This window comes from Doryrhamphus excisus, chromosome 3, assembly GCF_030265055.1.
Source record: "Doryrhamphus excisus isolate RoL2022-K1 chromosome 3, RoL_Dexc_1.0, whole genome shotgun sequence".
Lineage (NCBI taxonomy): Eukaryota > Metazoa > Chordata > Actinopteri > Syngnathiformes > Syngnathidae > Doryrhamphus > Doryrhamphus excisus.
In genome coordinates this window covers 9,023,843-9,046,910 of record NC_080468.1, presented here as the reverse complement: position 1 = coordinate 9,046,910, position 23,068 = coordinate 9,023,843, and the positions used below count along the sequence as shown (strand labels likewise).

The 23,068-nt window shown below is 40.4% G+C and overlaps 1 protein-coding gene across 2 annotated transcripts in view; it reads right to left on the bottom strand.

The window, feature by feature from the left end:
• Positions 1–5,221: 5,221 nt before the first annotated feature.
• The window catches only part of eif2b3 (eukaryotic translation initiation factor 2B, subunit 3 gamma), a 66,014-nt gene continuing 48,167 nt past the window's right edge, over positions 5,222–23,068 (bottom strand). For both annotated transcript variants that reach the window (XM_058066437.1, XM_058066438.1), the window contains 7 exons: positions 21,645–21,734; positions 19,647–19,783; positions 18,339–18,529; positions 17,896–17,961; positions 17,576–17,724; positions 11,314–11,417; positions 5,222–5,364 (listed from right to left, as the gene is read on the bottom strand). In XM_058066437.1, coding sequence (XP_057922420.1) covers positions 5,312–5,364; positions 11,314–11,417; positions 17,576–17,724; positions 17,896–17,961; positions 18,339–18,529; positions 19,647–19,783; positions 21,645–21,734 — 790 coding nt within the window. In that variant the 3' untranslated portion in view covers positions 5,222–5,311. The remainder of the gene's footprint in view (positions 5,365–11,313; positions 11,418–17,575; positions 17,725–17,895; positions 17,962–18,338; positions 18,530–19,646; positions 19,784–21,644; positions 21,735–23,068) is intronic.

Genomic DNA, 23,068 nt, shown 5'->3' with positions numbered 1-23,068 from the left:
CTGTTAATAGTTATCCTCCCTATCCGTGTGGAAGTGGTAAGTTTTTGGCTATTTAAGTTTAAAGGAAATAACTTGAAGGCTACTCTTTAGGTCGCTAGCTCTCTAGTTTGCGAGTTAGCATGTGTCTCAAGACCCTGCAGTTGCGCAATATGTTGTAAATAAAAAAAAGTATAAATGTGACTATAGTCGTGTTTTGTCATGTCTACAGGGCTCTAAGGCCCAGCCTTGCCCAGACCCTAGCTCCAGTGGCCCCCAGGTAAATTGAGTTTGAGACCCCTGGTCTACAAGCAACCAGTTCCAAGACGGTGCTTCTCAAATTGAGGTATTACAAATTCTCCAAAATGTAACCGTTTTATATACTTGCTTCCTTCACAGTTCACATCTCACCTCAGGAATCGGATGAGAGGAAGGTCATACGCTTCCTCTACGACTGTGTCATAATAAAAAGTTTTGGACAGATTCATGGCAATGTTTGTCTTTAAAACAAAAACCGAATAACTCATCTGTCAAGAGTCAGGCTTTACAAAACTCCCCCCTAAAATCTTCTTCTGTATCTTGTGATGTCCCACAAGGCTTTGAAGGAGAAAGAAACCAGCAAAACAGCTGCATTTTATTTTGGAGGGTCATGTGAGACACGAGAGGGTGTCAACATCCCTATTCAACAATCAACTGTCAACAGCCGTTTGGAACTTTGAGGCGGCCGCACCACATCGAAAACAAGCTGATGTGAACATTCCTGGCGAAATGTCACCGCACTGATGCCAGATGATTGCCAGGGCAGCGCCACGTGACACAGAACGTGCACTGACACTCTTTGCAATTAAAAATCATGTCAAAGCACCTCTGTAAATTTGCATATATGTTATTAATTCACATGTGAAGGATCTCTTTATCCCTTTGGGGTAGTAGTCGATGTGATATCGTACTTCAAAAGGTTGGAGTTTGTCCAAATATTACCAGTATAAAATACTGTGTTCTACGGGGAAAAAGTCATCATTCATTCATTTTCTACTGCTTTTTCCTCACGAGGGTCGCGGGGGTGCTGGAGCCTATCCCAGCTGTCTTTGGGCGAGAGGCGGGGTACACCCTGGACTGGTCGCCAGCCAATCACAGGGCACATATAGACAAACAACCATTCACACTCACAATTTGGAGTGGCCAATTAACCTAGCATGTTTTTGGAATGTGGGAGGAAACCGGAGTACCCGGAGTAAACCCACGCATGCACGGGGAGAACTCCACACAGAGATGACCAAGGGTGGAATTGAACCCTGGTCTTCTAGCTGTGAGGTCTGCACACTAACCACTCGACCAACGTGCCACGAAATTCCAAAAAATGTAATTGTGATCAATCAAGTTGATCCAGATTAGAGATCGCGCCTGTCTAAGACCTGCAGTGGAAACGTGCACACACGTCCACATGCACACAACCAGTGAAGGGAAACAGTTCTGATTAGTTTGTGTGATGGCGGCTTAACAATGGCCACACACACACACGCAGGTAAATACACACATTAATGTGCGAACACACACGCGAGCAAACACACGAGCAAACACGCGAATGAACTACTGGGCGGTCTCAGCCATGGTGGCGTTGTCTTGAGGGGACTCCGGGGGTCTTTGTATAAATACACAAAGCTTTAGGCAAACACTGGCAGCTGCCACATCTCATCTTGGGCTGGGAAAGGAAGGTCGGAGTGGGAGATGGAGGATGGATGAAAAATGTTGACACAGACACAGAAAAGTAGTGCATCATGTTGTGCACCTTTAAATATACACACTACTTTACGGGTTCAATGTGAATGTATACTATTTAGTGTACATTTAGTGTATTTTGTACACTATTTAGCATTGAAGGTGACAGATACACTGTATAAAACATGGAATTAGGTGTGTGACACTCATTAATTCATTCATTCATTAATTTTCTACCGCTTTTTCCTCACAAGGGTCGTGGGGAGTGCTGGAGCCTATCCCAGCTGTCTTTGGGCGAGAGGCGGGGTTCACTCTGGACTGGTGGCCAGCCAATCACAGGGCACATATAGACAAACAACCATTCACACTCACATTCATACCTATGGACAATTTGGAGTCGCCAATTAACCTAGCATGTTTTTGGAATGTGGGAGGAAACCGGAGTACCCGGAGAAAACCCACGCATGCACGGGGAGAGTGTGACACTTGTGCTCATTATTATTACTATGTATTAATTACATGTATTACTATGTATATCCTGGTTAACATTTATATACTGTATACAGTGACATAAAATCCACACTGAAGACCCCCCAAAACATGCTCAGTAACGCCCCCTATAGACTAATGAAACAATAACATACACCACCAGTGCGTCCATCTCATTAACATAAAATTGGGTATATGTTCATCATGAATTGTTCATCGGATTCAATTGTTCCCACTGGTTTTGTCCGATATAAGCGAAATCCGTTATATGCGTATACCGGAAAATGTCCGTTTTACGCATATATCGGATTTATATCCGGTATATGCGTAAATCGGATTTTATCCGTTCTAAAAAGGCACTTCCTTGACTATGTTTCCAATGTACCTGGACGCGCAGGCAACGCTGCAAATGACGTCGTATAGCGGCCTGTCACGATTCGGCGAATCGGAGCGCCACGATGCGGCCATCCGATATATGCGAGGGAAATTTAATGGAAATGCACTGGAACGGGACTGGAGATTTTGTCCGAAATAGGCGAAATCCGTTATAAAAAATCCGATATATGCAATGAATTTTTATTGGAAATGCATTACAGAAAAATTGGTTCTTTTTTATCTGTCCGTTGTGAGCGAATTTCCGATATATTCGAGTCCGATATATCCGAGGTTTACTGTATAAGTAAGGTTCATTTCTTTTTACACTTACCGGTATATGATTGTACCTTTTCCTGATTGTCATGGGAAAAGGTGTGGGAGTTGACCGCGGTACAGTCGTCCCTTGCCACGCTGTGGCCCTAATTTCATGGCTTCACTCTCATCAAAAATCAATTTAAAATCAAATCATGTTGTTTCCTAGTTGAATATGGTCCAGAACAAAAATAGCTATATGCTCTAAAATACAAATACAGTACAAGGTATGAAGAGTAATGCTATTTAAGACATGTTCGACGAGACAAGCACCAGTCTTGATCGTCTGAAGAGGCTTGAATTTTCTCATAAGAGTCACAATAACAACAACATAATAATCATAAACAATAACATGGGCTACTGTTTTCATGGCCGTGACCCATACCAAGCTAAAACTCAACATCACACATGTTGTGTCTTCCACACATCCACATTTACTGCAACACACACAAGCAGGGGTTTCACTTATTTAATTCTGGATTTCTCTGATTTCATCAATGATATTGGGTTAACAGTGACTATAGGGCTGTTATTTTTTGTCTATAGGGCTCTAATGTTAAATACTGTATTTAGACCAGGGGTCTCAAACTCAATTTACCTGGGGGTCACCAGAGCTAGGTTCTGGGTGAAGCCGGGCCGCATCAGGTTTTCAAAAAAACAAAAACAAAACAAAACGCATTTATTAAAAACTGGGAAAAAAATCAATAAAAAAAACCTATCTTCAATGCCTTTGCTTCTGCTATACCCTACACTTTTTCAGTACTTTGGGAACCAAAGTAAAGTACTGAATGTTTTATCAGATATTTTGGTGTGGAAAACTTCTGTTTTTCCACACCAAAATATCTGATAAAACATTCCACTGTTCTCAAATATCTTAATTTTTATTTTTCTATACACAAAATAAGATAAAAAAATAAATAAAAAATTAAGAATAAAGACAATAAATCAATCAATCTTGACGTGTATTTTCCCTTTTATTCCAAATCATTTCCTGCATTTATTTGTACCCAGCGTCATAAGCCTTTAGCTTCATTGCTAATCCAAAGCAAAACAGGGCGGGGTAACAGGGTAGGGTAACAGTATGGGCGGGGCAAAATCATGTTAATTGTGTCTGGTGTGCACACAGCTTTAAGCTGTCATTTCAACATTAAACTTTGGTATCAAGGTGGGGGCCTCAAAGTAGCATCTCGCGGGCTGCACTTGGCCCGCGGACCGCAAGTTTGAGACCCCTGATTTAGATGGTTGTAAATTTGTAAATTTTTCTGTGCTCTCTATGAATCTATTACAGTTATAAAGGAATCCTACTTTGTGGGAATACACTTATATGTTGAACAAGCTGCATTTTAGTGCTGAAAGAGCGCCTTACAAAGAGGTTGACAGTGGCGAAACCCCGCCCCCCCCCCCAAAAAAAACGTAATAATGGCCTTTCTAAAACTGTTTAGTAAAAATGCATGGTATTTTCCGTCAACTAACGGACCCATCAAGTTATATTTCTCCTCTTGTAACTGGACAATAAAAAAAATGGCGCATAAAAGTAGGTTGGTAGTAGATGCACGTGTAGTCGAGATGTTATGTTTTTATGCCGCTGATGACATCATCACAATTCTTATTCTTAAAGCAGCTCATTCACCTAGAGTGATTTTACATGATGGAGTGCTTTCAAAGTACACATCATGTAAAAGCTTTTATCACTTTCTCACCATGGAGGCTTTCCCTCCGACACATCAAATAGCATTTGCAAGCTAAATCTATATGACTCGTGCGAAGCCTCAGACACAAAAGGAAAAGCGAGGATATCGTAAATCACGCGCCAACACAAAGCTTCCACACAGACAACTCTGTCCGCGTCGTCTCCCCTCGTGACTAAAGAACTTCCAACCTGTAATTTAAGAAACGCTGTGCCGAAGGGGTGTCATAAATCTTGTCACAGCAAAGAGAACAGAAAGGGAAAGAAGATGGAAGAAAGGCGTCGGCCTGCGAGTATCCTTCCTCTTCTGAGGAGTGTGTGAATGTGTGCTCGGGTGGGGCGTTGGTGTTAACTGATACAGGATCAGGCTGGGTGGTCCACAACTGACACATACACCATTTTTGTGTACAAATAAACGTACCCCCCCCCCCCACTCCATTGTGGTCACCACTCCCACTGCTTTTGCTCTACATCTCCGGCTTTCACAGCTGCACAGTGTGCAATTGTGAACACACACACACAGGAAGGGACCACATAGGAGTGGGTCCTCCTCCTTCTCCATCAGTGGAACTCAATAATTGAGTATGGCATTTACATGACGGTAGCAATCAGAACCCAGTGAAAGTCCATACTTACCTACAGTAATCACAACACAAAACAGACTTGCAGGGTTGAGTTGAGTTTTTATTCCAACACAATTTACAAGGATTGCAAAAGTGTCTAAAAGGTGATGCTGCTTCTTCGCAGTTGAACCTAGATCTCCATCAGCTGGTCTGTGCCAACAATCACCTCATTGGTCCTCTCAGCTAAAGACAAAGCAGAAAACAATAAAGTCAAACAGACAAATAGTTTGACTTTACATGATTAAAATGGATTATTGGGGGTTATTTAGTGGGGTTGGATAGCAATGCCACAATACACAACACACACACACACACACACACACACACACACACACACACACAAAGATCACTGTAAAGCAGAACTACTAATGATTTACTACCACCAGTAAATGCATCCCTTTTGTTACTTCCACCTCACTGGTCAGTCAGATAACTAGATAACTAGCCGAATATATTGGATTTTTATTGGACATTTCCTTGGACTTTGGAATAAAGTGGGAGCAGTCACGTAATCGCATAATTCCTAGTAAGTGACATACGCGGTGGTGATGGACGCCACCATTCTGAGATATGTAAAACATGGCTGGACTATTTCTTTTTGGACAAAAGTCACGTTTATGTGTTGTCCTTTCTTTTGGTAGTTGGGACCTACCACTGTTGTTGAATGTCTTATATCAGGGGTCTCAAACACGCGGCCCGCAGGCCAAATGTGGCCCGCAGGACACTAGTTTGAGGCCCCCGCCTTGATATGAAAGTTTAATGTTTGATATGGATGCTGTATGGTATCATGTACCCAGAAAAAATTATTACGTTTGATTAATGTTCATGGTAAAGGTTAAATAACTGTTAATAGTTATCCTCCCTATCCATGTGGAAGTGGTAAGTTTTTGGCTATTTAAGTTTAAAGGAAATAACTTGAAGGATACCATTTAGGTCGCTAGCTCTCTAGTTTGCGAGTTAGCATGTGTCTCAAGACCCTGCAGTTGCGCAATATGTTGTAAATAAAAAAAGTATAAATGTGACTATAGTCGTGTTTTGTCATGTCTACAGGGCTCTAATAATGCTTTGTTCATTTTAATCTGAAAAAAATAATTTGTCTACCCACCAACTATATGTGGTTTCTTAAGTTTTTATTATTTGTCGTTTTATTATTATTATTATTATATTTATTTATTACTGATTGATTGACTTTCTTTATTCTTGATTTGTTTTTTTATTTTTCATCTTATTTTGTGCAGAAAAATAAAAATTAAGATATTTGAGAACAGTGAAATGTTTAATCAGAGCTTATATTGTAGAAAATCGCAACCAAAACACTGAAAAAGTTTGTATATTTTTCTGTTTTTAATAAATGCGTTTTTTTTTTTGGAAAACCTGGTGCGGCTCAGCCTTGCCCAGACCCTAGCTCCAGTGGCCCCCAGGTAAATTGAGTTTGAGACCCCTGTCTTACATTGTATTATATATAACTGTGTGAGCTAGCTTGTTATTTAACAACTTGATGCTGACTCACTTCAGGTGCATTAACTTATCTCAGCGTGTTCTGCGGTTTCTATTACATGCAATTGATTGACAAAAAAATATTACAAAAATGCTACATTAGGGGTGCCCGTTATGACGATCGCGAATGTAGCGTGGCTCAAAAGTATTTGCTTTTTCTAATTGGAAGATTTCATTTATTGAAAAATTGTGTAATTTGGTGTTAAGAATGAGATACCGGAAATATCCACAGTGACTTCCATAATAACTACCATTTTCACCCTGTTGTAAACAGAAAAAATGCATTTTCTAATTTCAGGGTTACATTTTGTTTAAAATGAGTGTTAATAAGTGTTTATTCTCCCTATAGTGCTGTCAAGACGATTTTTAAGGTGAAAAAAAACTACCTTTTTCCAGATCATATTGACATACGTACATGTAAATCAAAGCCTATTGTTTACTTTATGAAACTTTAAACTCATCTGCATCCCACCAGCAGATCCAGAGTGGTAAGACTGAGCTCATGCTGCCTGCTACCTGAACCTCACAAAAGGCAACACATGATGCTTGAAAGGACACCCCACGCTCCTCCAAGCCTGAACATCTGGAGTCATCCAAAGCAAACGGTGGAAGAGAATAATGTTCCATTTACGCCAAAGGGTTTTAGTGTGAAGGAATCTGTTCAAACGTGTTTTTCCTCGGCTGTGTGGATGGGAAGACAAATGGGGCGTGGGGCACAGAGCGAGAAACACTGCGGTTGCTCAATTATTATTGGAATGACTTGTCAGTGACAAAGTCATCTGACATCTTGACTTCATGTGTCTGCATATTAATATCCTTTCACGTCGCTCTTGGGATTACTGTCTTTCTATATTTGTGTTCTTCTAACTAGATCAGTGCCTTTTTCAACTTGGATCTGTAGCTTATTGTTGCCTTTTGCACCTGAGGCTCACACACACACGGTGCAGGTGGATGACATGAGAACACAAAGACAGACCGTCTTGACAGCTCACTGATGGACATCAGAGGCAACATAGAATTAAACAAGAAACACACACACTGTAGCATGTGTATGTTTTCAAAGCACACAGCACAGAGGTACAGTGTGTATGCACTAATAGCAACACCTGACACCAGTGTGTGTGTGTGTGTGTGTGTGTGGTGGACTGTCAGGGTGGTCCTTCCCTCCCCTCGACTTTGTAGCAGCAGATAGTGTAATGTCTTTAGCAGTTTCCAGCTACAGGTTCCCATTAGAACACATGAGACACATTGATACTAGACATCAACTGATATGGGCCCCCCCCCGCCCCGCCCCCGCGACTCCAAGGGCCGATATCGATTTTTACCAGTCAAGAACGCAGATAACCGATATTTGGAGGAGGAAGCCGATCACGGATGGTCATTCATAAAAATAGCACAACATCTATTTTTCGAATAAGGCAATTTGTTTACATTAAGTGCAAGCATATAGAATTTCATGTGATGAGTTAGGTGATGTAAAGCAGGGGTCTCAAACACGTGGCCCGCAGGACACTAGTTGAGGCCCCCGCCTTGATATGGCCCACGCAAGTTTGATATGGATGCTGTATGGTATCATGTACCCAGAAAAAATTATTACGTTTGATTAATGTTCATGTTAAAGGTTAAATAACTGTTAATAGTTATCCTCCCTATCCGTGTGGAAGTGGTAAGTTTTTGGCCGTTTAAGTTTAAAGGAAATAACTTGAAGGCTACCGTTTAGGTCGCTAGCTCTTTAGTTTGCGAGTTAGCATGTGTCTCAAGACCCTGCAGTTGCGCAATATGTTGTAAATAAAAAGAGTATAAATGTGACTATAGTCGTGTTTTGTCATGTCTACACGGCTCTAATAATGCTTTGTTCATTTTAATCTGAAAAAAATAATTTGTCTACCCACCAACTATATGTGGTTTCTTAAGTTTTTATTATTTGCCGTTTTATTATTATTATTATTATATTTATTTATTACTGATTGATTGATTTTCTTTATTCTTGATTTGTTTATTTATTTTTCATCTTATTTAGTGTAGAAAAATAAAAAGTAAGATATTTGAAAACAGTGTTTGTTTTATTAGAGCTTTTCTTGTAGAAAATCGAAACCAAAGCAAAGTTTATTAATTTTTCTGTTTTTAATAAATGCGTTTTTTTGTTGTTTTTTTTTTTTTGAAAACCTGATGCGACCCAGTCTCGCCCAGACCCTAGCTCCAGTGGCCCCCAAGTAAATTGAGTTTGAGACCCCTGATGTAAAGGATGTGCAGATATGCCGACTCTGATGGGCTATTTCAAGTTGGCTATGTTTTCTGTTCATTTTACACAAATAAAAATAATAGTAGTGTCCTGTTTTGCAGCAACAGACTGTTTTACATTACTGGAAGAGGAGGCAAAATGGCTATTTTGATGCTGACTCTTGGTCTAGGGCAGGAGTTGTCATTATTCTGAATATGTATGCATTATGTCACCACATCCTTTCCATCACACCTAACATTCTGCTCCTATATACATGTAATATTCCCATCTCTCCTCTAAAAGTGCTGGTCCATCATGCCTTTGCCTTTATTGCTTTCCACTTGCTACCCATCAACATGCAGTATTGTCTTACTCTCCACCTCCCATAACTGTTGTCTCTCCTTGTCTCTTCTTACTTCCTACCAACCAAACTTGCACTTTCAGTCTGTCACATACCAGAGTGACCTGCCAGCTGCCCACCTTGCCTTCCCTCCGACTGTCCCTCCATCCACTTAACCATCTCTCCCTGTCTTCCTAATTGCTAACATTCCTTCCTGAAACTACCATCCCCCCTTCCTTCCCTCTAAAAGACACCTTTCCATGTTCTTTCCCTCCAATCTCTCCTACACTTCAGTTTCTGAGCCTTCTTTCTTTGCCAAGTTCCACTCATCAACCTTTTCTTCCCAATGACCTTCCATCCTGCTTTTCCTTCATTCATTCCTTCATTAACCTTCCTTACAACCTGAAGTCCTTCTTCCTTCCTTTCTGCTAATCTACTATGCCACGCAACCTTGCTTCCCACCTTTTCTTTCCCATTGAGCTTCTACTACCTCCTATTCTTATGAATACGCCATGCTAAAAGGTTCTCTGTAAATCAAAAATACACTTTTTTTGTTTGCCTTCACAAATACAGGTGACCAAACCCAAAGTTGCTCTATTTAGCAGTCTTGGCTAAAAACAATAGTGTAAAATGACAAGGTTATACTGCTGCGCCCGTCTTGTTATAATAAAAACAAATATTTCTTAAACTTGAGAGAGACTTTCAGTCCATTAAAGAGACAAATGTTGGCGATTTTGTTTTCGTGTGACAGACTTTTGGCCTACACAGCTTACGCACCACAATTTTGCATGCAGGTTTCTAGCATTGGATGATATCATGTTGGAATTAATCTGCTTGCCAGTAGTCACAACTTTGCCAAAACATACAACATCTGATTTGTTACACTCTGCAGATTCACTAAAAAAAGACCCAATGGGTAACAAACCGTTATAGTCTCAAATAAAGCAAGACATAAAAAGGTGTATTTGTTTTTTTTGCCAAAAGTATAGCTTTAAAATATATAGATAAATATATATAGATAAAATATCCATATCTAAACAAATCTTTTTATGAAAAATATTATGAAGAAGCTCAAATGAAACTTCAATTTAATTTGTGGTGTAGCTACCTAGATAGGTATAAAACAGAAACAACTGTAATTATGGAGTCATGAATATGGTTGACCTTAACCGCGGCAAGTGAGGCCTGCAGTTTTTGTGGGGCCTTTTGTGACCTCTTGGCTGAGTTGTTGACACATTTTTGGGGTGATTTTGGTTGGCCCGCCACTCATGTGAAGGTTCACCACTGTTCCACGTTTTCCACACAAGACCATTTAGGTATTTCTCCCTTAAAAGTTTCATTTAAAAACTGCATTTTGTGTTGAGTGGTTTTGCATGTTTCATTTTTGACTGACAACAGTGCTGTGGAAATTACAGTTAACGGTGTATATTGTGATATTCATAGTTAACAAAACACTGAAAAATGCTTAGCCTTTACACTCAGAAGCCTGAAAAATTGCAATTGCTCATTTGGAGATTTAATATATTAGGAATTAAAAAGGTAAAAAAGTAGTGGAAGGGAGATCATATGGATGTGGATGGGAATCCACGCCATTAAACTAATATATTCTTATATTCTACATGTGTTATTTATATCAAACAATTTAGATGGCGGCTAAAACTCGAGCAGAGGAGTTAACGTGCCGTTTCTTTAAGCGCTCTATTGTTGACTCAATTAGACGGCTCGGAGGTCTGGTGGCCCGAGCGTCTGCGTCTCTAAACACGCATGTGTGTTCTGGACGTGGCTGGAGGGTGCTGCTGTTGAATTCCGGGTGGTCCTGTTCTGGCCCTGCTCTCTAACCTCTCCATCAATGTGACACACACACAAAAACACAGTCACTGACACTCGTGCACGCACACACATACACACTCATATGAACATATAGCTTTCGCTGTAAGCGGATTAAAGAAATACAAAACATTCTTGATACGTACAAACTATTCTTGATTCACATTTAGCAGCAGAAATACGGTAATGCTGTTTCCCGATATAAAAAGCATGACATGTATGTGTTGTAAACATTTTTTGGGCTCACCCCCGGGTTCGATCCGTTGTCCATTTCCCACCAGGCAGTATTTGAGGTCCGATCCCCGGCCGATGACAGCATTGCTGCAAATCACACTGCCCTGGATGTTGCACCTGTGAAACAATATTTAACAAGTTTATCTTATATTATTAACGTCTTAACTTTAGCATAATGGGTTTTGGCTACACTGGGATGTTTGCCTTAGAGAGCTATAAAAAGCTCAATGCTCACATTTGTGCATATGCGTGTTGTTTGCTCAGTAGTGTTTATGCCTTTGCTTAATTGTCATCAATAACCATTCTATTGGTCCTGTTCTTAATTGTATTTGCAAAGAGAGACACTTAATTTAACTTAATTTTTGCAATCATTTGTTTCTTTAATTCGGAGAATAAATCTTTCAGGTATTCTCCATTTGTAAACGGCTTCCCCCTCCTTCCCATCACACGTGCAGTCCAGTGTTGCCAACTTGGTCATTTTGTCGCTAATGCTCTCGTTACTTTGCTATACATAATTTTACGGTGCAGTAACTTGCTTAAGGCTCAACTCAAAACTCTCAAAACTGCTCATCCAATCAGCAGTCAGAACGCAGTCGAGATGCATTCACAGACTTGCGGCATATTCTGTTCGAAAATGCACATTCCCCCTATTTCTATGTTAAAAAATAATTCTGAGCTCAGCAAAGAGAGCCGTACCAAGAAGGCTAAGAGCTGCATGTGGCCCCAGAACCACGAGTTGTTGACCCCTGGCCTAAGAGATGAAAATAGCATTCAGGCTTCAGCATGTTTGAGCAGGGGCCTCAAACACGCAGCGCGCGGGCCAAATTTGGCCCGCAGGACACTAGTTTGAGGCCCCCGCCTTGATATGAAAGTTTAATGTTAGCGCGGCCCGCGCAAGTTTGATATGGATGCTGTATGGTATCATGTACCCAGAAAAAATTATTACGTTTGATTAATGTTCATGTTAAAGGTTAAATAACTGTTAATAGTTATCCTCCCTATCCGTGTGGAAGTGGTACATTTTTGGCTATTTAAGTTTAAAGGAAATAACTTGAAGTTTACCGTTTAGGTCGCTAGCTCTCTAGTTTGCGAGTTAGCATGTGTCTCAAGACCCTGCAGTTGCGCAATATGTTGTAAATAAAAAAAGTATAAATGTGACTATAGTCGTGTTTTGTCATGTCTACAGGGCTCTAATAATGCTTTGTTCATTTTAATCTGAAAAAAATAATTTGTCTACCCACCAACTATATGTGGTTTCTTAAGTTTTTATTATTTGCCGTTTTATTATTATTATCATAATATTTATTTATTACTGATTGATTGATTTTCTTTATTCTTGATGTGTTTATTTATTTTTCATCTTATTTTGTGCAGAAAAATAAAAATTAAGATATTTGAGAACAGTGGAATGTTTTATCAGAGCTTTTATTGTAGAAAATCGGAACCAAAGCACTGAAAAAGTTTGTATATATTTCTGTTTTTAATAAATGCGTTAGACAATTAATGCGTTTTTTTTTGGAAAACCTGATGCGGCCCAGCCTTGCCCAGACCCTAGCTCCAGTGGCCCCCAGGTAAATTGAGTTTGAGACCCCTGTGTTTGAGTATGCCACAACAAGTCTTTCTGTAAATTTCTTTTGCGGAAGGTGGCGGCGGTTGTTAAGAATTGGCAGGAGGAACAATGACATTAATTATACCACACCCCTTGGGTGGGAGCTTCAGTGTCTGCTCGTGCATGAGCAAGTGTACTAGCCCTGGCTACCCTCTTTCAATTATGAGGGGGCGGGGGGCATTTGGCACCTGTTACAAATCGCTCGGTGTGAGCATGCCCTAAATAAACAATCAATGTTTTACTCCTGTAAAATTGTGTCAAAGACATTAGTTTCCATCTTTGCGCTAACGCTGCCTGCAAGAGGTTTGATCCTGTTCATTCCTTAAAACGTACGTACGTATGTGCCCAAATATACAACGTTACAAGCATACTGGGAGCAGCCCGGTGCAACCACAGTTTTCCGCCACAACGCTACTACTGATGTGGTGCCATTGCTGGAGGTGAGAGTTAATGGCTGTTTCCACCGTTGACCTGCTCGGAAACCTTCAATATGAAATATTCCTACTGAGACTAATGACATAAAATTTGCATTTATATTAAAGAACAGCGTGCATGTTTGAGGACATTGTTGGCTTGGCGATTAAGTCCCAACCCACGGTGCACGCTCGCGTTCAGCCAAACCATAGCCATAACATTTTTGGAGAGGACACACAGACAGGCTTGTGTTGGCTGAACATGGAGGCTGTGTGTGAAATGTGTGGGATGGAGAATGTGTGCACGCGCTTCACTAGCTCGGGGAGACCAGTGGTGAACACATGTTCGTCTTGCCGGGGTAGTGACGCACACACACTTGGCCCCGTGTAGCTCCCAAACAGACAGGTTTGTGTTGGCCCATTTTATTCAGGTGGCTAAGCCAGGAAAGCGTGCAAGATGGTGTGTGGGTGTGTGTGTGTTTAAATGACCGCCACGGAGGTAGGTAGGTGGTGGTGGTAGCTGGTGATGGGAGATTACAAGAATCCCAGTTTTGTAACACTAGCGAGAGAAGGCGAGCGAGAGACCACCAAAGAAGTTTCAAAGCTGAAACACCACTAATTACTAACACCAGGGCTCCTCCTTGCCATGACCACCCCATCCTCTCTCTCCCTCAAACACACACACACACATACTATCAACCCCCACCTCCTGCTCCAATCCCCCCCCCCATAAAGTTGACCCCTACTTTGCCCCTTCCCAAACACACCGCGCTTTGTCAACAAGCTGTGGTCAGCTCCAAACAAAGAAACCAGAAATGCAAGGGGTTTCGGCGACATGGCCGGGGTTTGCTAATCCGCTCAAACTAGCTCTTTCTTTCCCTCTTTCTCCTTCCTTTTTATGTCTCCAACGAAAGAAAGGAAAGAATTGCAATTTTCTCTTCGGAGTCGAGCTTGCTTTGCCCACTTTCTTTCTTCCCCTCTCGCATCTCTTTCTCTCTACTTTTCTTTCATGCCTTTGTGCGTGCGCCTACATGGCCACGATGAGGGTCCCCATGCTAGTTGGCTGGGGTCCTCGAGAGGTTTAAAGAAGAGCTGTCGAGAGATGGAGGGATAGAGGGGAGATGGCGTTGAGGCCACAGTTGAGAGAAAAGGGAGCGTAAGAAAAGGAGTGGACCCTTTGAATTAGACCAGGGGTCTCAAACTAGTTTGAGGCCCCCACCTTGATACCAAAGTTTAATGTTGAAATGACAGCTTAAAGCTGTGTGCACACCGGACACAATTAACATGATTTTGCCCCGCCCATACTGTTACCCTACCCTGTTACCCCGCCCTGTTTTGCTTTGGATTAGCAATGAAGCTAAAGGCTTATGACGCTGGGTACAAATAAATGCAGGAAATGATTTGGAATAAAAGGGAAAATACACGTCAAGATAAAGCATCTCATCAAACATGTTGTTAAAGTTACCACGCTGCTCCCAGATGGAACTGAGTACGATGCTAACTTGCTAATTGGGTCAAATTATTAAGTTTCATTAATGTTCATGTTAAAGGTTAAATAACTGTTAATACTGTACATTTGAATCTCAAAAAAATAATTTCTCTACCAACTGTATGTGGTTTCTTACGTTTTTCTTATTTGCTGTTTTATTATTATTTTACTTATTTATTACTGATTGATTGATTCATTGTCTTTATTCTTAATTTAAGTTTATTTTTTTATTTTATTTTGTGTATAGAAAAATAAAAATTAAGATATTTGAGAACAGTGGAATGTTTTATCAGATATTTTGGTGTGGAAAACCAGAACCAAAGTACTGAAAAAGTGTAGGGTATAGCAGAAGCAAAAGCATTGAAGATAGTTTTTTTTATTGATTTTATTTCCAGTTTTTAATAAATGCGTTTTGGGTTTCTTTTGAAAACCTTCACCCAGAACCTAGCTCCGGTGGCCCCCAGGTAAATTGAGTTTGAGACCCCTGAATTAGACCATTAAAGATTCGGACTCCACGCCAAGATGAATCTTCTTCCACCACAGCTGATTAAGCTACATGTTAATTCTACAGTAACTTCTCATTGCAGCTTAGCAACGGCTGCACACGAGGAGTCGCTGATCAGCACGTCAAAGTGAGTGACTAAAATATGTGCAGCATCACAGATGAGCGCAGCATAATCTTATTCACTCATTACCTCTGACATATAAGGTATTGTTTTGCTTGCATATTTGTGATGAGGATTATGCAAACACTACTGAACCGAAACTTTGAGGCACGGCAGGGTATGGGCCAAAACATAACAATCATGTTTCTGATAATTTCAAAAGAATATATATATCTATGCAGAAAAATATTATATCACTAAGGCCAATGTGTTTTTCAGATGTGCTTGGCAGACTTTCAGTCCCTTACTTCCTAAAGAGCCCAGCATTTTACTGTGTGGAGTAACAAGGCTTCATAGTGTTCTGCAAATTCCATAACCAGTGGGAATCCTGGTGTGGGCAAGTAAATTAGCGGTCAAATGAGATATTGGGATGTTGTGTGCTTCACTTCAGCAGCTCTCTGTTTGTTTGGAGCTGGCCTCTGGCTGGTCGCACACCAATAGGCACATTGTAGGCCAAGTGCGCCTTGTTCGACCCCGCAAGAGCGCAGAAAACAAAACCTGCGACACCTCCCGTTTACAAAGCATCTGACTTAACACACATAACTTGCGCATAGTTGAATCCTCACCATTCAATTGTAAAATATTTAGCATTTTACATACGGAGAGATACTGCAAGAATTAAGTAGCATAACTCCAGAACAAGAGAAGAAGAAAGTCGGAATGTTACTTGAATAAAGTCTTAACTTGACAACAAACAACTTATAACATTCTTGAAACTTTTTTCTGGTAACATTACAACATTAATCCCATATAATTCTGTCTTTATTCAACATATAGTACCTATGTTTATGTTATTAATAAGTTCTAAAAGGTCCCATCAACACTTACAAAAACCAATGCTATTTTTCCCATAGGAAAAGATGTAAACCCAATTAATCAGTTCCCAAAATAAGGGGACCTATTATGCTTTTTCCACTTTTCTGACCCATAAATGTAGTTAGAATGTTGCATTATCGTGTTAAATGATGCCAAAGTTTCAGATAATTAGGTTTGAGCATTTGGAAGTGAGCCCTAAAAGATGTCTGGAGTAACTCAAAATGCTCAGTTTCAGAAGGTGTGCTAAAACTGCCCCTTTGTGATGTCACAGAGGAGCAGACTTCCTTATATGGGCATGGCCGTAAGCCAGTTTAACCCTCTACCCTCCCCCAAGCTCTGCTCCTCCATTTACGAAACAAGCTCAGGCAGAAGTTATTGTATTTGGTGATTCCCAGCAAGAGTAAAATATTTTCATCTGTCAACAGCATTTCACGTGAGTGTGAATGGTTGTTTGTCTATATGTGCCCTGTGATTGGCTGGCGACCAGTCCAGGGTGTACCCCGCCTCTCGCCCGAAGACAGCTGGGATAGGCTCCAGCAACCCCCGCGACCCTCGTGAGGAAAAAGCGGTAGAAAATGAATGAATGAATGGCATTTCACATTTTTGTAAACATGAACTTAAAAGAAGACCAAACTGTCGCTGAAGCCAGAAGCAGCGCGCTCACGTCGGGAAAGTTGGATTAATTTCGGACACGCTGTGCGTCTACATGGTGCCTTAGCATGTGACCAATCACAGCGGAGTGGGCGTGCCCAGAGGCAGGCCATAGGTGGAATAAATTAAAACAGACAGTTTTGGTGGGAAGTACAAATCCAAGGAAATGCAGCTGGAATAGGGACAGATTTTTGTGTGGATTATTGTGTGTAGCTGCTTTTATTGAAGACTGTTTGGCGGTGATGGCCAAGAGTGGCGATGGAGAGGAGGAAGGGGGATAGAAGAATGAATCCCCGCAAACAACTTTTCACCTTTTAAAAACCGAGATTTGACTGTAGTACTATGTTTTTCTATTTTTAATCCGACCCCAATATTGCTTTGTAGTTGGGGGTTTGACACAAGTTACGACTCTAGATAAATGTTTGTGGTGTTATTAGTTTCTTGGCAAAAAACGTTTTGAAATCCCCATTTAGCCAGGGAAGCATGTACCAACTGAATCTTTAACAAACACTGAGGTTACAATTAAAGCCTAAACCATAAGCATGCCTTGAAGGCGGAATTCTTTCTCAATGCGTATTTGTGTTTTCATTACAACACAGCATGTTCATGTACGCGTGTGTGTGTATTCTCACCCCTCCTCAATGGTAACCCCATACATGATGATGGAGTTGGTCACTTTAACCTTCTCTTTAATCGTGGTGGAGCTTCCAATAGTGGACCTCTTTATCGAAGTCTTATCCGCAATCTGACACAGGGCCCCGATCATGCTGTCGGATCCAATCTGGGTGATGATAGAGCACAGAAACATTACTCAGAAACACATACTTCCATGTAAACTTCTCATCAATGAGTAATATAAACGCTGAGCTCATCTGACCATCTGAGGACAATTAGCAGAAACTCAACAGACCAGGGAACACAAGGTAAAACGTCCAAATGAGCAGACACAAACCTGACATCTTTCTGAAATGACAGCGGAAGGGTGGACCGCTGGCTCGTCAAACAAAAGTTTGGGAACCTAGCAAGCAGATACAAAAGTAAAAAGGAACAATTCAGAATGTGAAATTTGCATATGCCATTCAGGGTTTCCTGTTGGATTTTTTTTAAGCTGCGGTGTGCTGCATGGGGGGTGGACTTCTGCCACTGTGTAGTACTATTGCTGTATCGTTGTGGCAGCAATGATACAACATGGCTACTACCTTCACGATTGCCGTGATGGGCACCCCTGATGTAGCATAATATGTTAATTCATACAATGTATTACTTAACATTGTTTACATTTCAACAGAAAAAAAACCCCTTTAAAAAGGTGCGGCAGCTTTTATTTTGCCATTGACGGCGCACCACAATCAATTACATGTAGTGGTATCCTGCCATTGTAGTGCTTTAACTCACCAGGCGGTTTGCCTCAATGTAGGCAGCAAGTGTGTTGACGCGGTAGCAAAGACCCTGATCCATGATGTGAACATAGCATCGAAGTTTTCCTCCGTGGTACGCCTCACTCATGTCGCCTCGATGGTCATTCCAACAGGAGCGCTCCTGAGCCAGCTGGAGGAGAGGATCGTCACGTGATGAGATGAGCAGCTCTGGGAAGAGGAAAGTGCCCGTTATTATTGACTACTGACTAGGGGTGGATGGATAAAACAACACATTAGTTTTTTTTAAATAAAAATTTACATTTAGTCAAACTAGCATTGGTATGAACAAGGCCCTGTTAAGAAGATGCTACGACTTGTGGCAGAGTATAGTTAATCCTGCAACAATTGGTTTCCTGCCTAAGTAGACCATAGTAATGCCTCGTTTTTCAGTTAATTGGTTCTAGATCGTCTGTGATAAGCAAATTTCTGCAAAAAAGGATTCCTTATTTATAAATGGAATATTTTCACAGAGCATAGAAAACCTGTTTAAGACCTTCTTCATGCGTTTTTTAAACATTATTAGCCCCCTGGAGCACCCCTATAGTCACCTTTACACTTGGATTACCAATATACGAGACATAATAAGACACAATAAGACAGTTAAGACATAAATATGACTCGTGCTTGTGTGTGTTGATATAAATGTGTTCCCTGAAGGAGCGGTGGCTCAGAGTTGAATTTCAGCTAGCAGTGGGTTATGGCCACAACTGTAGCCTCTGTTTTTATTCGGAATTATTGCGCCTGTTATAATAACATATAATCAATAATATAATAAAAGCCTGTTGATATAGCCTGGTCCTTATTTGTCTCACTGAACATTAGATTTAACATTCCTGGCACCTAGTGACTAGTGTAGAGTACTACATCAATGTCTTTGAATGCATCTTTTGAATGCTTAATTTAATGCATGAAAATGGCTTAATTTAGTTTAAAAAAAAGTAACATTTGCTTAAATATGCCTCTGTTTCCTGAAGTGGCAAAGGATGACTGTACTCTAAAAATGAAAACAATAAAAGAGCGAACTTTGGCGTTCTTAACCAAACTACTGTGATACTCTATACAACCCACACTGATGGAAAGTGAATGGAGTGAGGTTCCCTGGATTTCTTAAGCTAACAATATGTTTGTATGTAATCAGTAGACTATGCTTACATGATTAAATATATTTACAGGACTAATCTGTTTGGGGGATGTCTCTCTGTGGGCCCAGAAATTAGACATCATGTTTGTATTCCATATTCCATCTATGGAGCTGCATTAATGGGTTCCATTTGGTTATGCTCACCATTGTTTGTTGAGCTGTCACTCTTCTTCTGGCTCTGCTCTTCAGTGTCATCTTTAGATTTGGGACTGCACCTTGTTTTAGAAAACTGCTTGCGCACCAGATATGGCACTAACTCACCACGGACTGAAGAAATGGACCTACAGTGAGTGAGAAGGGGCAGAGTTTGTTAACTAACACCGAAAATATGACTTTATTTTTTGCACTCATAATATCTCAAAACGACAGTGGGCGAGGGGGGGAGGAACATGCAATTTGACTGTTGAATATGCTTGTATGCTTCATAGCTCTCCATTATATTATGTTGCATTTTGTTTGCACTGTAACAACCTTAATATCAACATCCAACTTTAGCATGCTGCAGATTTGGCCTTGCATGGCACTGCAACAATGGCAAATAGTTGCAAAAGTATGGAGGTGGTAATCTTTTTGTGTTTTATTTTGTCTTCAATGCACTGTGCTGGTGTGTTCCGCTTCAACACCCTCCTGCACCCCCCTTCACCCTGTCCCTTACTTTCTTTTAAAGGGAGATTAGAATTTCCATCTGAATGACAGGAGAAAAACAACAGTTACTGTGTCCATTTCTTCTTCAGTGAACAGAGGAAGAATATGCAGGGACAAAAAGGGGAAAAATAGAAAAAAGTCAAGTCAAAAATAAGATAAAATATTGATATGAATCTTTCTGTGTATATGTGTGAGTAAAATCTGGCAAACTGTTCCTTTATTTAAATGACTTGGCCGTGTTAAATTGGTGTTGGAAAGCTAGTGGATCGAGAAAGGCTGATTTTTTTTCCTTTTTTTTTTTTTTTGAAGCTGGCGTAAAAAATATTTGGCTTTTGAAATACATTGCTCCTGTGTCTTTTGGCCGAGCCGTCAAAGGATGAATTCCATGACTGATGTTTGCTGTGACTACAAGCAGCTTACCAATTTCTGGTATATTTCCAGACATATTAGCTCCACACTACCATTCTTATTTTTGACAATTTTCCTGCTTAACATCAGCATTTAACACATTTACTCTGGAAATGACTGGAGAACTGCAGTTGGACAAATTAAGGAATTGTTGAACACTATCCAAAAAAAAACAGGAATGTTGACACAAATTATTTATATAAACTTTGATTTGACATTTTATATGTATGATTCAATTACTTTCATTTGCTTCATAACACACCTCATACATAGAAGAGATCCGTGTTGGGAAATTTAACAGCATGGTCGATTGATGGTGCACGTTTAAGTGTTTCTTGCATCAAGCATTTATTCAGTATATAAATTCGAATGATCAACAAAGTCAAAATGTCCGCAGAGCAGGCTATAGGGAGTGAGTGTCACCTACGTAATGCATGATTGAAAATCTGCCATCTGTGGAATGTGGCTCATTGCGAAATAAAATCCAGCAAAAGTGGAAAAATAGAGCAAAAATACGCCAGAATTTTTTACAGTCCAGTCATATTTTTTCATTTCTTAAAATTGTTAAAATCTTATCTCGTCTCATTCTCGTGCCCCCAATCTCATGCATCATCTCATCTTGCAAGTTGAGCATCTTGTGACAACCCCATAAAGAGTTCCAAATAAAGATCTTTACAATATCATCCTATATACACGACACAATCAAACTGACATTTCTGCTGAGTGACACCTCTTTAATGCGTGTTTCCACATCGAATGCCAACTCGTTCATAGTCTCTGGGGCGGTCTAGCTGCCGGTGTGGAGCCTGGGCAGCTACGGTGACACTGCTCAACTTCAGAGGCTAAAGGCCTTACAGCCTACCTCAGTGACACGTTGTAAAACAAATTAACACCTTGGTGGAATACCCTGCTAACAGGGCCTTTCAAAGCCTCACACACTGTGTAACCCTCTTTAACATTTGTTACAGATTAAGCAGCCAAAGTGTGTTCATGTCTGTTTGTTGGTGTGTGCTTGGTACAAATGCGGGTCATTGTAAATAGTTAAGGGGTAAATGCAAGGTCATGCTTGGAAATAAGTGTACAACTCACTTGTTGTCGGTAAGAAAGTCCACCACAGCTTTTTTCATGCAGTAAAGGTGAGCGTCCACTAGCCCTGTTTTGATGAGCATCCTTGGATGTCTGCAGGTCAGAGACAAGCAACATAAAAAAGGCATGGACATTACTTTGTTGACTAACTGAATTCTGTTGATTGTGTGTAATTTATTAACAGAGTCTTTAGACTCACACTGCTTGCATTTAGGCTTCCACCCGTTTATAAGTGTCATAGCTCCATTATACAACCTTGTATTACTACAGGCTTTGTGGATTAAGATTAAGATATGCTTTTATTTGTCCCTCAGTGGGGAAATTTGCATTGCACAGCAGCAAGAGTACAGAATCAGTTAAGCAGTACAAAATACACAATATAGAAAAATAAACAATATAAACACCCAAAGTATTAACAAAATCAACAGTTTTTCCCAGAGTTATATACAAATACAGTATGCCGATAATATGAAACGAGATGAGATATATGACCAGTCTATACACTGAGATTTTGACTTAAAGTGAGTTTAAAGTGAGTTAATATGAGGCATCATGGAAATACTTCACATAGAACTTAGTATATTGCATTTAGAGCCTCAATATTGCACATGGAGGTTGATCAGATATTGCACAGTGAATGCAGTCTGGAGTAACTATACTGAATGTAAAAAAAATATATATATACTCATTGGGTTTATTTTCAGTATACAAAGTGGCAATTATTATTAGCAAACAGCAGGAGGAGCAATGGTAACACATAGATAATACAATATATTGAATGTTGAATGTTGGGCACTCGTGTGTGTACAATAAAGTGTATGGCAATTCAGTACGAATCAGCGCAGTAGCATATGCCTTTTTCAACAATGTTAACAATATATCCATAATATGCATCGTTCCCGTATTTTGGATTGCTGCTGAATTATATGCATATAAATTGCCAGAATTCCATCCAATTGCTTATATATAATTGTTACTATGAAGATCTGCTACATTTCACATGCTTTCTTCACATTTAGTAAAATTCCTCTGACTATATACTCGTTCTTCCTGCACACTGGGCAGGCTGAGATGATGCAAGCCAGACACAGCTATCAAGTCAAAGGAGTGGTCATATCTGTCTGTTGTCTTGCATCAGCTACCGTAGAGGTCGTGCCCTGTTACTACGAGGGGGGGGGGGGGGGGGGGGTGTAGCTTTGTGTCAGTGGGGGCTTTGCACATGTACACAAACACACGTGACATTTATGAAGCGAGAGCCAAAGAAAACCAAGTCATCCTGCAAGCTTCAATAAACGCGTCCACCCACACCGTTTTATTCCATACCCATTTTTGCCTTCCACCGCCTGTTCAATTATGAGATCATTAAAAGAAAGCACAGGATAGGGACCCCCTCCTCCAAAACAGACAATGCCAAAGCCTTTACAATG